This window comes from Wyeomyia smithii, chromosome 2 (genome assembly GCF_029784165.1).
Source record: "Wyeomyia smithii strain HCP4-BCI-WySm-NY-G18 chromosome 2, ASM2978416v1, whole genome shotgun sequence".
NCBI classification, from domain to species: Eukaryota; Metazoa; Arthropoda; class Insecta; order Diptera; family Culicidae; genus Wyeomyia; species Wyeomyia smithii.
The window spans coordinates 170,990,377-171,005,731 of NC_073695.1; the positions used below are offsets into that span (position 1 = coordinate 170,990,377).

The window sequence follows — 15,355 nt, forward strand, 5'->3', positions numbered from 1 at the left end:
GTGAATGAAACGCCACATGGTACATGATGAAGGTGGCATTTTAACATAAATCCAGACAAATTCTTTCTGCTTGATCTACCGACATCAATGAGATTTATGTCAAGCCGGAAGATGTGTGAATGCCGAAAGTAGTTTTTTTAAGATGGACATTCGTACATAGGTGTACTATTCGTTCAAATTGATTTCCTTTGCCAAAAGATATTTCATTTGCCAAAAGTACACTTTGTACAAAAACGTTTACCTGCGGTTCAACACTACCGAATCAGGATAGCACTAACACCCTGCATAGTAGCTTCCCCATACACAATGTTGAAATTGATTTCCATATCCAACATCGCTTCCCTACCTTATTTCATATGACAAAAAGCAATAAATTCATCATGCAGCAAACGATTGACGCCGTGATTGTTTGGATTTTTCATAAATTTGCCATTTTTCCGTTGGCTGATCCTCTAGAGAACCATTTTTCTTGTTCTTGCCTTCACGCGTCGCAGGTTTCGCCCCAAAGCAACAACAACAACACCTTGCAGTCGTCTGTTATAGCTTTCGACCGACGGATTACCTTCAGCTTTTCCACCGCCCGGGAGGCTCGACAATTCGCAGACAATACCCAAGGGGAAAACTCACCGTGCATACCTTAGGAGCTTCCTGACTGAGGCAAAAAATACCGATATAAGCGATAACCCACAGTGGAACTCCAGCCGTCAGACGCGGCAGAAGTCAACTGCAATGTCGACTTGAAACCTAATCCGGTGGTGTTGTTATTCGGTTGAAAGTGAGAACTGTATCAAGAAGCGAGGGCACGTTTTACTTCCCTCATAATCGTCCTATAAAAAGATTACCGAGTAATGCCGTTTTATTGTGCTGTCGCATCAGCACAGCTTTTAAATCTTGTATGAACATCAAAAGTTACTATAGCCTGGCTTCTTCGCTTCGAATCTTTGATCCTTCCGAGAAATAAAGGCTGTTTCGAGTATTGTAATGTATTTTATTTTTTTTGCTATTTTACTTATCGTTTTAATAAATGGCATTTACCCCATACTGCGCTTAGCATCAGTACTTCAATGAAGCGTTAACTGCTTTAGTACTATCTGCAAATAAAGAAAATGGGTTTCGATTGCTGGATAATCGAATAACTAGTCCAAATGTTTATGATATTTCACTATTCCTAAATGATTTTATTTTTGCAAAAGGCTAAAGCTTAGAGTAGTGAGGGGCAAATGTACGCATCGGCCTTTTCGGAACATTGTATTAATTTGCAGCATTGAAATGTCAGTTAATCACACATGTAAACTTATAAAGTTCCGTTTCAATGGTGTGAAGTTATGAGGAAAGTTGTGTTTTGAGCTGTTTTGATCTAATTTTCTTAGTTTTGAGAACTACGATTTGTTTATTCGGAAACTACAGAAACTCGAAAACAACAAAAAACTCATGTATACTTGTGGGTCGTTGGGTGAATTTATTTTGCCGAAAATATTCTAGTGTTTGTCCTAAAAATCAAATAAGCTGGAAAACTCATTGTGAGGCATAAGTTTCTGTAACCGTAAGGAAAAAATGTGTTTAATAACGATGTTTTGTACAGAAATTACCCGAGAATAACCAGGGACACCATTTTGGATTCCAAAAGGAGACTCCCGTTTTCCGGAAAACAATAAAATATTACCAAATACCAGATAATATAGGTATTTCCGGAATCGGAATCGGGGTGATACCCTGAGACCATACAATGACCCCAGACGCCATTCTGGATTTCAAGATGGCGACTTCTGGTTTTTAGAAAACAATCTATAATGGTCGAGTACCCCCCAACTTTGTGCATTTCTAGAATTAAAATGATGCACTGTGACCGGAAATCGACTTCAGACGCCATTTTCTAATGCAAGATAGTGACTACCAGTTAATCTGAGTCGTTTTCAGGTCTCTTGGCATTATTCTGATTCCGAAAGTACCTACTCATATGAGGTGGTATTTGAACAATATTGGATGTTTTCCGGGAACCGGAAGACACCATCTTGAATTCATAAATCGCGTTTGGAGTTGATGTCTGGTCTCTGCGCATCATCTCGATCTCTGAAATACACATGTGGGGTTGTATACGTATACGTATATTTAGGTTGTTTTCCGGAAACCGAAAGACACCATTTTTAATTGTAAATGGCATCTGGAGTTGATTTTTGATCTTAGCATCAATTTGATTCCGAAAATACCCATATTTGGTGGTATTCGACCATATATGGTTGTTTTTTTGGAAACCGGAAGTCGCCATTTTAGAATCCAAAATGGCGTCTACGGACGTTTTCGGGTCTCTGGGCATCATCCGGGTTCCGAGAATACCCTTATTGGATGGCACTTGACCTTGTTTAATTTATTTATTTCTATGAACTCTAGAAGCCCAAGCGGAATCTATTCCCGAATTCCCATTTTCGGGGTATATCACAAAACCACAAAAACCCACATAAACTGCCTGTAGAGGTAATTTTATGAAATTTGAACCAATAAATGTAAAATTCTGTTCAGGTATTCATAAAACCCCTCAGTTTCGGAACATATCCCCAGGAAACACGGATTTCTAATAATAAAAAGAATATTTCGGGTACTATCTAACGCAACTAACCAGAATCGGTGCAAAATTAGCAAAAAAATGATTAACTTCAGTAAGGATAGTAATAAATACACTCTTCATACAGTGCGAACTTTTGCCCCGTAAACTTTTTTTTATTCTCGCTTATTTTCCGTCGGTCTAGTTCCGCCACTGTTGTTATGCCAATCACCGACGCCCGGGAGGCGAATCCAACCAGGACCCTAACTTACGACCCGTTGATTAACGGACCGGCGCCAACGGCTTTACTTCCTCATGCGATGGTAGGCGTGGTCCCAGAGATTTTTCGCTTCAGTAAATCTTCTGGTGTCGGCTAGGATTGAATCTAGACCCGTTGGGTTGGTTGTGAGTAGATCACGCCACCCCACAACCATCGACACCCATGTCGGCGTTGGGATTCGAACCCAGGCGTCGAGCGTGGTTGGCGGAGACGTTACCAATCACGCTAGGCCCCCGCCAGCCCCGTAAACTGTATACTTTTGCCCCGCATTCGAGGAAAAAGTTCGCATTTGATTTTTTTTTTCAAAAAGTAAAATTCTTATGCTACGAACAAAATTCGAAAAACTCTGGTACTACGTTTTGAAAACAAAAGGTTCATGTGCCGCTAGGAAACAAAACTGAATTTTATGATAGTTTTTTGAAATTGTTTTGTTGCAAAAACAAAAAAGTGCGTACTTTTGCCTCTCACTACTCTACATCATACAATTGAATACAAAACACAAGGTGTTAAGAAGCTCACTTAAAATCCTTTAAAATGGTGATAGAGGACTATATTTGGGTAAAATATTATTTTACGCATATAGCCAAAATTGAACTACTGAAAAGTATTTCACTATTTTCAGTTTTCGGTTATGTTTGCCTTTAAAGAGGTTTCTACGAGTTAAATTTAAAATCTTTGAATAGATTAATTTTGGTGTGAAGAAATTGGAAAACTCTGCTCTAAGATGCATTCTTCTGGACTATTATTTATTGTTGTACACATTTATGTAACTACTAGGGATGTAACGGATATCCGCATCCGCATCCGCAAATGCGGAACATTCGCATGAAAAATGACATCCGCATCACCATCTGCATCCGTAATCACATATTCCCATCCGCATCATACCATGCGGATATTGAAAAAAAATATCGCTTCATAAAATATTGTAGAAAAATATTCCTCGGTGTATTTACTGTCCGCCCAAATAACTTTTGCACTGCGGAGGGGCATGGTTATGTGAGAAAAGCAAATAATAACACAAGGGATGCTACGGATATCCGCATCCGCATCCGCATAAAAGTTGACATCCGTATCATCATCTGCATCCGCAATCACATATCCGCATCCGCATCCGCATCTGCAGATGTCTGAAAAATCACATCCGTAACATCCCTGGTAACTACTAGCTGACCCGGCAAACTCCGTACCGTCCATTCTAGTGTTTAATTGAATAATTTCAAACATTCCAAATTCATTGATGCCTTGCGATTTGCGTACAGTCTGCAAATGCACGACGAATCGGCCATAGAAAATGATCAAAGCCAAAGGACAAATCGTTTGAAATGATTGGTTTTATTTGTTTATTGTTTCTCGTCTTCGAATAAAAATCGTACAGACTAATTATAGCTTATTCTAATTTCTAATTCTATTTTTAAAACCCGTTTTCGTCATACCCAGTTCATGGAGGTCACTGACATCGTTATATGCTTTCAGACATGCATTATATGCACTATCACGTCCGTAACTAGTTCTGCGGAACGGTAAATTAATCGTGGGATAACTTCGGAGGGCTCGCGGGGGTACATTAAAATTGATGTGTCTTAACAGTTCTGGACAGTCAATAACATTTTCTATTATGTCGAAAATAAACGTTCTCTGCAGCTTTATTCGACGGGCTGCGAGAGTTTCTAAGTTAAGAAGCATGCAACGCGCGGTGTAGTCAGGTAAATTCACCGGATCATTCCACGGTAGTTGGCGTAAAGCATACCGAATGAACTGCTTTTGTATCCGCTCTAATTTCACGGCGTGCGCTAGTTGGTATGGTGCCCAGACTTGAACTGCATACTCAAGGATGCTCCGAACCAATGCACAGAAGAGGGTTTTTAGGGTGTATACATCAGTGAAATGGCGCGACTGCCTTCGAATGAGTCCGAGCACTGCAAACGCTTTGGCTGCAATGATTGAGACGTGATCATGAAATCGGAGTTTAGAGTCTATTGTGACTCCTAGATCGCGAATAGAAGTGACCCGCTCCAGGACGTTACCATCGATGTAATATATATGGTTTACAGAGTCAGAGCGTCTTGTGAATAAGACAATTTTGCACTTTGCGCAGCGAGCGTTCATTTTCATGCCATTTTGTGAACACCATAGCGAGAGTTCGTTAATGTCGTCTTGCAAAGCCAGACAGTCCAGAGGTGACGATACTACTCTATAGAATTTAAGGTCATCAGCAAACATCTGCTTCTGGGACTACAGTCTAGTGCATATGTCGTTTACAAACAAGACAAATATAAGCGGACCCAGTACGCTTCCCTGTGGGACACCAGACGTGAGGACGAACTCTTTGGAACACACGGAGTTCACGCAGACTGAAGCTTTACGGTTAGTGAGGTATGAGTGTAGCCATCCGGTGATGTGCTCTGGAAACCCCATACGTTTGAGTTTTTCGATGGCATAACCGTGTGGTACAACATCAAAAGCCTTAGAGAAATCGACGTAGACAGCATCGACTTGTTTTCTGTTCTCAATTTCAGGAAAAAGTGCGTTCGTATAACACATCAGGTTGGAGGTTGTGGACCTTTGTTGCACAAACCCGTGTTGGTATTCTGATATAAGCGGTCGTGCAACTCTATATCCATCTTGGATTTTAAAACGGCATTGGGAGACAATTTCCGGACCCTGAGTGTCATTATGGTTAAAGAAACATCTATATTTGGTGTTATTTGGTCATTTTCGGCTGTTTTCCAGAAACCGGAAGTCGCCATCTTAAAATTCGAATTAATGTCTGTAGTCGATTTCAGCTCATGTGTATCATTTATTCTGGTTCCGGATATAATCCTAATGGCTGGAAATCGGCCAATTTTGGCGGTTTTCTAGAAACTGAAAGTTGCCATCTTACATTTCAAAATGTTGTCTGAGATCGATTTGTGGTTTCAGTGCATCATTGCAATTTCGGAAATACCCGTAAAGGATGGTGTTTGGGCACTTTCCGCTAGTTTTCAGAAACCGGAAGTCGCCATCTAGTATTTCAAAATGGCATTTGGAGACATTTTCTGGCCTCTGAGGTGTGTCAAATCACCATAGAAATTTGTGTTTAATTTGTATAAGAGCCCCCCCATCCAGAAGTAGGAGGGGTGTCGAACCACCATAAAAATATTTTCTGCTCTCAAAAACTTCCACCTGCCGAGACTGACTTAGTTCTTGAGTAGTGAAGAAATTTGAGTTTCATTTGTATGAGCCCTCTCTTCCAGAAGAGGGAGGGGTGTCGAACCACTATGAATTTTTTTGCTCTTAACAACCTCAACATATCGAATTTGGTTTCATTTACTTGATTTTTTCCATTCAATTGGTTAGTTCTCGAGATGTGCAGAAATTTGTGTTTAATTTGTATGGAACCCCTCTCTTTTAGAAGAAGGAGGGGCTACGAAACAGTATGGACATATTTGTTATCCCTAAAAACATTCACCTGACAAATTATTTTTTTGGATCTGTGTGAAATTTGTTTTTTATTTGTATGGGACCCCTCCCTAACAGAAAAAAGAGGAGTGTCAAACCATTATGGACATATTTGTTGACCCCAGAAACATCAACATGCCCAATTTGGTTCCATTTACTTGGTTAGTTCTCGAGATGTGCAGAAATTTATGTTTCATTTGTATGCGACCTCTCCCTTCCAGAAGAGGGAGAAGTCTCGAACTATCTTATTCACCTTTCTCGGTCCCTAAAACCCCAATATACAAAATTTCACGCCGATCGGTTCAGTAGTTTCCAAGCCCGTATGGATCAGACAGACAGACAGAGCTGCATTTTTATATGTTTAGATAAATTTGAAAAACTGCTAAAATGGTTTGTTCCAATCAAAAAATTTTTGAAATTCACGTCCCAGTGTTTGATCCTTCCAAAAACGTAATGGTCAAATTTGTTATGTTTAAAAAAACTAGTATATAAAGCTTGAATTAAATTTAACAAAAATTTCCGACATCCGACATCGGAGATTGCGGGTTCTAGTCCCGTCTGGACGAGAGAAAAAAAATCTAAGTCTATATCACATCCTTAGCCCGTGTTCATTATTAGCATCCTTGAAAAAATTACATACATTGCCTACTTCATAACTTAAAATGTAAGTCTTAGGACAAAAAATGTAATGAGTTCATGGAGATAGTTTCGGGCTTCTATCGATAACTTCGGTAGAATCGACAATATTTTGTATGGTAAAACTATTGCCGGTGATGGATTCTTCAACAAAATACATTGTTGAAACATGGCGACGAGCTCTCAGTAAAACCATGTTGTAATCATAAAAAACATGGTATTTTTTATGATTACAACATGGTACTTCTTTTAAAGGCCTATATTTTCTAAATTCGGAAGACTTATTTCGGATGTCTTCCCTTTTCTAACCATCCCTCCCGTTTTAACAGTTGCCATCCAGAATTGTATCCACAACCATGAACCATCACGATTAGATTAAAACTTCATAGTAAAAGAATATAATTCCTATGTGTGCATTACGCCCATTTCAAAAACTGTACAAGAATACATCTGATCTGACAAGAACCAGAGAACCAACAAAACCGGGGTACATTCAGTTTTTATATGGGAGCTGTCAAGATGCTCCCGGGCTGGATGTAACATGCCAAAACGTCTCGTATTAAAAGAACGTGTCATACGAATCAAATACGTTGCACCAAAATATTTCGACGCTACAGGAAATCTATTTAATATTTTGAATTTAAAAAAAAAATCTTGATGTATTTTAAAGTATGGATTACTTGGATCCTGTTCAAAATGCGACTAAATTATCCCTACAATAAAACCTCGTTCTTCTCCATTGAAAACTTGTCGCACTATGGAAACTGAGACACCCTGTTTCGCAGCTAAAATTGATTTAACATGATTTGCATGTGAAAAATGGTCTTTCCCCCATCGGTATATTGACGGTAGTGCGTAAACATTTCTCCCGCGATCTTCAAAGGCAAAACCAAACGGGAGACAAAAAAAGAAACTCAACCGGGACCTGTTTTGCATTCCAAATTGCACCGCCGCGCGGCAGATGGAAAATTTATAGGTACATCTTTTCCAAATAAAATAAGTCAAAATGTATTTCTTCTGCTTAGAACAGGAGTCTGAAGTGCACGGTACCTACAACATGATTACAGTGTTTATTATAATTGTTTGAGTTGTGTATTTTGCAGTTTATACTGGTTGTCGCGAGGGAGCAATTTGTCCCCGACGATTCGCCAGATTATTTATGAAGCTATGAAGGTGCTTTTTGCTTTCTTTTCGCATTTGAAGATGTTTCTTGGAAAAAATATATTTTCTAGACGAAAGGAAACATTGGAAAAGAATCAACGGATTAAACTAAACAAAAAAATTTTATGGCCTCTGTTTAATCAACTTTGCATTTTACAGCCTACTCAAAAGCCGAAAACATTAAAATTCAAGAATTCCTCACACTAGTAATTCATGTTCCGTTAATTAACAGAAGGCTGGACTCTTACCATCAGTGGAAGAAGAATGTCTTTTAATTTAAAAAGCAAATGGCACAGTGAAACTGCAAGAAAAAAAAACTCCCGGTAATGCCCTAATAAGAAGGCAGATCTCGCTTACTAAAACGACAAATTATTGGATTTGAACCCTCCGACGGTATTGCCAAACACCGACACCATTCGCCTATACGTAGCGAATAAACAAGTGAAAAAATCGCACCCTTTTGCCCAAGGGGATGCAATTTTCACAGCAGAAGCGTCCGTTGGAAGAGAAAAAAAAGATTAAGATGAAAAATTCCTCCATAATTCAGGAGGCCAGCAAGTGAACATAGTGTTGTAACGCACCGCCAGGAATGTAATATCGACAGCAGTAAATTATGTATCATTCTTGTCCCATTCAGTTCAACAGCCAACGACGCCACCAACCCCTCGATACAGAACCATAAATCATCATTCGAAAGAGATGAGGGAATTTTCCTCGTTGGTTGTTCCTACATTACAGAAAATCGCCGCAGTGTCAACCCGGCAGTATCTTACGCGTATGGTATAAATTTGGGATGTTAATTGAGCCGGTTGGCAGAAGGTTAATTTGTACCAACAAATTCATTGAGGTTTTCCGTATTCTACGCGAAGTAATTTGTCTATCTTCAGTCGAAGAAAAGAATACATAACCTAAATTTTGGATTGAAATGTCTTAAAATATTGCGAAAATGGTGCCGTTATTAACTGTATCAAATAGGTTTAGTTTACCCCATGTAGCAGAAATGAAAGCAATATTACCAACCTGAGCGAAAATAAATGACAAAATTATACAATTATTCCTACCTCAGAGGCAATTTTTGGCTATCCCACATCGAACGGTCGTTTTTCGATGGTCAGGCAAAATCCGGAACCGAGTCCAAAGTCATCCGAATGATATTAAATTTATCCTTAAATGGTTTCTGATGGTCATTTATATGTGTCATATTTCATTTTGCTCCCTTCTCTCTTTTCTTGTCCAAACAGGCTGTACCTCGTATACGTGCCACATACGGTGGAATACACACCTGCTGTCCAGTTTTCTACGCTCGAGTATGCCACCGTAGAAATCGTTAACGACATCGTTCGAGGTCCTTCGAGCGATGACAAGCCTGTTGCGCCCAGCGAAGAACTCAACGACGAGAATGCGGTCCAACAGCTGAAATGGGCAGCCAGGAGAACTCTGCGTGATGGCAGCTTCAGCGCAGAGGAAAACGAATCGCTTGAACGTGGGGAAAGTCATCCAGATTCCATAATGTCTCAAAAGTGGCTTGTCAAAGATAGTTTCATCACTAACACTGAGGTGAGGATTTTGTAACTTAAAACTCTAGTTTAAAATATATATCCAACTTAGTGATACAAATTGAAGAGTTTATTCTCACATTAACAATATTTGTAATACGTACGTATTAAATATATTGAAGCATAAAATGGTGGTATTGATCATCGTTCTATGACCTCAAAAAAAAAACATTCAGCATAATCTCTAATCAAATATCAATTGCCATACAGAACGAGAACGTAACTCGCAGCGTTGGCATGCACCCTTTGAAGATTTTCACCGATTTCTGCCGCTTGCCGTCTCTGTTTTACTAACCTGGGGTCAAAAGCGAAGCTACCATAGTATGTGCTAATTTTGCCACCTATAGTATCCCTCAATCAAAATATTAACGTGCTCGGAAGAGTATTCCGCATATAATCCTGCACTTTTGTCAAAATCAGTCCAAAAACAATTAATAATTCAAAAATGCTCTGTTTTTGCTACTTTTTTGCAACAAAATCGTCATAAGAAATAAAAAAAAACAATTTTTGAGTAACTGCAGTAGAATAGTTGCATATTTTAATTATCTTTGTAATAACGAACATAATTGTGTATAAATAGCAAAGGGAGTTTTTGTATTAAGCCCACGAGGTTGTTAATGAGTCTGCCAGCTTGTTTTGTTTTCATTAAACAACACTTACATTTATGTATGCAAAAGATTGGTGTCGCTTTTTCACTTCAAAAAATAATAAAAATCAACTGCGAAGGTAGAGACTGATTGAAAAGACCCTTTCCCATGGTCAACATATTTAACTATTTAATCAAAGGCAGGTGTTAGGTAGAAAAATAATTTTTATTTACCAATCAACCTAATCAACTTTCTCGACAACAGCTTAACAAAAATAAACGTTTTGAAACTTTTACTGAAATACTTTTCATACATTTGTTTTTGTTTTTTCGATTTGTCCTTTCTTTAGCTGCAACTTTCAATAATTTTTTATACATATTTATTTTGTGATATTAGTTCTCCATATATGATTACGATTACTTTTTTTCTGTTTTCTGTCTTCGTCAGTGGTTTTCTTCGGCAGTTTTTCTGCAGCAATCTTATGCAAAAGGGGGCCGAAGAAAACCACTGACGAAGACGTTCGATACCCTAATTAAAACGTGAAAATCGTGAAATTTACTGTTAACTTTTTGTACTGTTTTTTCTTTATCACTAAGCTTTTTGTAAAATTACAAAAAAACTGGAAATCCATAACATTGAGGTCGCTTTTTACGCGGGTTGTTTTCATGCGTTTTTTTAAACGGGATATTTTTACAATAACGCGGATTATTTTCACTTGATTCGGAAGGTTATTTGTACGCGGTATCAAATAAGTTTAGTATAAATAAATCTAATCTAACCTTTTAAATGCGGCAACGGCAACAAACCGCGTAAAAAGCGACCCCAGTGTATTTCAATTGCTGATTTTTTTATATTTATTATATTTGATTTATATGAGCCATTTTTGGATCTTTTTTCAAGCAATCGTGATCCTACATAATAAACTGATATCAGAAATATCGCATGCAAGAAATGTGCTCGTAACTTTATTACTTTAATTTAACTGAATGACTCAATAAAATGAATGTTTTACACATCTAACCTATCATTTCTTCAATTTCAATTTATTCCAGAACATCACGAAGTTCCCAAGTTGCAATCAACATTTACACCCATCGTTGGAATCCTTCTGCTCGTCGAGACGCCAAGCAAACGTCCTTCAGGACACAATTATTGAAGACTCTACCTCCAGTATCGACGAAGGGATCGGACTTAGTGCTACGGATGATTCCGGCGACGATCAAAGTTCGCCCGATAGCAATAATAACAACAACAGACACACCGATGACGACAAATCCGGCTTTCACGGGCACCTTTCCGCCGACGACGAGGCGAACTACAACGGGAGGGACATTAATTCAGCGCTTATCAAGAACAAGAAAAAGCGGAAGGCCATCAGCCATAAATCATACAAATGCGAAATCTGCGAGGAAATGTTTTCGAAGAAAAAACTGCTCCGGGAGCATCTAAACACGCAACATCCGGGCCAGAACTCGAACCGTTGTCACATCTGCGGCAAGACGTTTAAGCTGCGATCCAATCTGAGGCAGCACTCCAGAATCCACACCGGCGAGCGACCTTTCCGTTGCGACATCTGTGGGAAAACTTTCGTACAGGGTAGCGCATTAACTGTGCATAAAGAGCTTCATAAAGAGAAAAAAGAGTACAAGTGTGACGTATGCAAGAAGGACTTCAAGTCGAAGTTTGCATTTAAGAAACACGAAAAAGTGCATAAAGGACTGCGACCATTTATCTGTGATGTGTGTGGGAAATCATTTACACAATCGTGTAATTTGAAAGCACATCTACAGTTGCATAGTGGAAACCACGCTTTCAAGTGTTCCACATGTTTCAAAACATTCCGCTTCAAGTCCCACTACAAGGACCATCTTATGACACATACCAAGGATAAAAAGTATTCCTGCACAAAGTGCGGCCGTAATTTCGCATACAAAAATTCCTACCAGCGCCATATGCAGCACATCCATAGGGACGAAGCACACCATCAGTGTAATATTTGTAGTAAAACTTTTGTGAAACTTAGTCACCTTACCTTCCACAAAAAGTCCCACCGCAAGGGCAGCTCGTTAATATGTGAAATTTGCGGTTCGCTTTTCGAGAAGGAAAGTACCTTAACTAATCATTACCAAACTACACACATGAAGCTCTTTAAATGTGTCATATGTACCAAGTCGTTCAAGGAGGAAAGCGAACTGACAAAACACTTTAAACTGCATGAAGCGAACGACTGTCCGTTCCAGTGTGGGATGTGTGGGATCCTAAACCTGAGCCAAGCGTAAGGATAATTAGCACAAAGGGTTCGGGACTTTTACACACGCGTCGCATCGTGCTGCCCCCGGTTCATTATGCATTCCTAGATAAGCAAAGGAAAAGCGTTGTGATATGTACAAATATATAGGAGTTGTCTTGTGTTGTACAACATTTAGATTAGGATAAGATTAGTTTTAATTATGCGTTCCCAAAAGGATACAGGATCCACTCCAACAGTAGGAAACGAGACAAAAGACAAACGCTTAGTATAAAGTTGCTCTTTCGGAGTAATAATTTCATAAATTTAAATTACAATAAAAACCATATTAGTCATATCTGGAATTGTGCCTTTGCTCTGGTTTATTTTAATTTAATAAAAGCAAGCTACCTCCGAAATCCCCTTCGCCTTTTAGATTTGGAATATCCTTCTATGCCGTAATATTTTATTACCTTCTACCCAACCTGTGGAGGGTGGTGAGGATGGTAAATGTTAAGAAAACTACAAGTCTCTCGGATTGTATCCCACAGGAGAAGCTGTATTGCCTTGGTAGCGACAGCGAGAGCAGCGGTGATGATAGTCTCTACATTTTCACATATATGCGTTTGTGGGCACACGCGCCATCGGTCATAAAATGGTAATGGCGCTCCATCCACCGTTAGTAAGATGTAAGTATAGTGAGGTGAGCAGTACGCATGTTGGGCTCTAATGATCTGTGCCCTTTCTTAAGAAGAAGCCTAATAGAATAATCGCTGGATATGAGTGTCAGGGGGATCACGACTAATGTTTTCGTGATAAAACGTTGCACCACTCGAGGGGGAAAAGATGACCGATGTCAAGCCAAATGAGAGACGGTGTCACCGATAGTTTCATTCATTTCTGGATATTTGAGCAGAAATGACAAACGATTCCCTTGATATTATCGTAGCTAACAACGGATAGTCAGTGAAATAAATGCGTACCAAGAAGGTATACTGGATTCAATGAATTCATGCTTTCACATGGGAGCGTCATTATCAATAATTAGATAAAATAAAAAAAATTACATTATGTGATGCCAATCGAACTTTAGATCCCTTGAATAAACCAAAATCAATATTGGTTTGGTAGTAAATGTATAAATCTCGCGAAAACCAAACCACTAGGTGCATAAGATCTTCCAAATTTTATATAAATGCTCATAATTGTTCGAAACAGTGAAATAATGTTAATTCAATTTTCGTTTGTTAACATCTATAAAGCCGTCGGTCACTAAGGGATGAAATAGTTTTAATAAATGTTAAAATTTGATGTTTTATTCGAGCTATTCCTCCGGAATTGGTTATGGAACCTATAACAAACAGTATTGTTAATGAAGAGGAATGTTAGGGCATTTATTTTTTCTTGGATTATATCAAGAAAATTCAATTTTGAGCGTGTTCGCAACCACCGATTTATAATCTAAAATAGACGTTGGAAGGCTGAAAATTCCATAAGATCAAATGATAATGATAAGCATTGATCCAATATGTCGAGACCGAAAGAAAGCGTATGTTTGAGCCCTACTATCTCCATAAAACCAAATCGATTAATGCTGCAACTAGTACAAAAACAACTCATCAAAACAATTTCATTACGTACTATCATTGAGGCAACAACAATGATATTTAAACGTTCTTTTAATTCTTTTCACATCATGTTATTTTTAGTTTAGTCTCGAAATATAATAGTGCTTCTAAAAAAAACTAGTCTATAGTAGTGTATCGAGATAGCTATGTAAATACGCAGTTGTCTTGGCTACTCTATCACATGAGCATGTTTCGTGAGAGTTGGTGGGAAAAATTGCACTCAACGACCATGTAAAAATCGTTGTCCATAAACGTGATATTGGTAAAATTATATTCATGTATTATACTGACTTCGTGCTTCGTCAGCAAAAACGTACGTAAGTACGAAATTTGCAAGAGACTCATTTCTAAAAAATCGAACAGTATGATGAAACGACAGAGGACAAGTACACAATTTTGGTCCAAAACGGGCGATTCGATGATCATTGTTTTGTGATGTAACCAGTGATGGTTACATTCGTCGCTTTATCTTCAGCTGCACAAATTATGATTTCAGATCATGAGATTGCGAATAAACTTGAATCTTCTCGTTGAATTGTTCAGATTGCGAATAAACTTGAATCTTCTCGTTGAATTGTTCAGATTGCGAATAAACTTGAATCCTCTCAATCTGTAATGAAATGCTTGTTTGGTGCATCGGTATCTCGAAAAAAACAGATACACGATTAGACTACTATCCAGTGAAGTCGAAGTTGCAGCGAAGCAAGCCACTCGTTGTTTTCTCTTATTAAATTGAATGACCTTATTGGATTTTTTTTTATTTCGATTAACAATTCATTACTAAACTCATTAATATTCGAAAAAGAGAGTGGGCAAAAATGTATCAAACTTTTTACGCACCATAATGGCGGGTGCTACAATGCGTATTCGCAATTTACGTACCCCTTTACTTACGTCAGGTTCAACTTCAATACAGGGATCCAATATCGAAAACCGAAAACATCGAGAGCGTCACGAAAATTGTTTTAAACTCAGTCAGTTTCCAACCGATTTCCGTCAGCAATCGATTGGTAAATCATCTAAGCACCCGTCCAAATGCAGAAAATTGTAATCTGATAGTTCGAACTATTGTACTATTGAAAATTGTAAAACCTTGTCGAAACGTAAATGTCGACCTTTGATTGGTAGTTTGCTGCCTTTCCCTAAAAAGGACGACAGGATGGAGTACCTCGTTGGGCTATATAAGAGACTGCTTCTCCTCAAGCAAGCTCAGTTTACTAGCAGCAGGCAGCAGCGGCGGACAGTAGCGGCGATGGCAGTGGGCAAAGGCGGCGTGGAGCAGCAGCGAGCAACAGCGGCG

At 38.7% G+C, this 15,355-nt stretch overlaps 1 protein-coding gene across 1 annotated transcript in view; it reads left to right on the forward strand.

The window, feature by feature from the left end:
- LOC129722233 (zinc finger protein 184-like) overlaps positions 1-12,770 on the forward strand; it is a 66,825-nt gene extending 54,055 nt beyond the window's left edge. Inside the window, exons 2-3 of the mRNA XM_055675529.1 lie at positions 9,299-9,614; positions 11,253-12,770. Of these exons, the coding sequence (XP_055531504.1) occupies positions 9,299-9,614; positions 11,253-12,479 (1,543 nt within the window). The 3' untranslated portion in view covers positions 12,480-12,770. The remainder of the gene's footprint in view (positions 1-9,298; positions 9,615-11,252) is intronic.
- Positions 12,771-15,355: the final 2,585 nt, after the last annotated feature.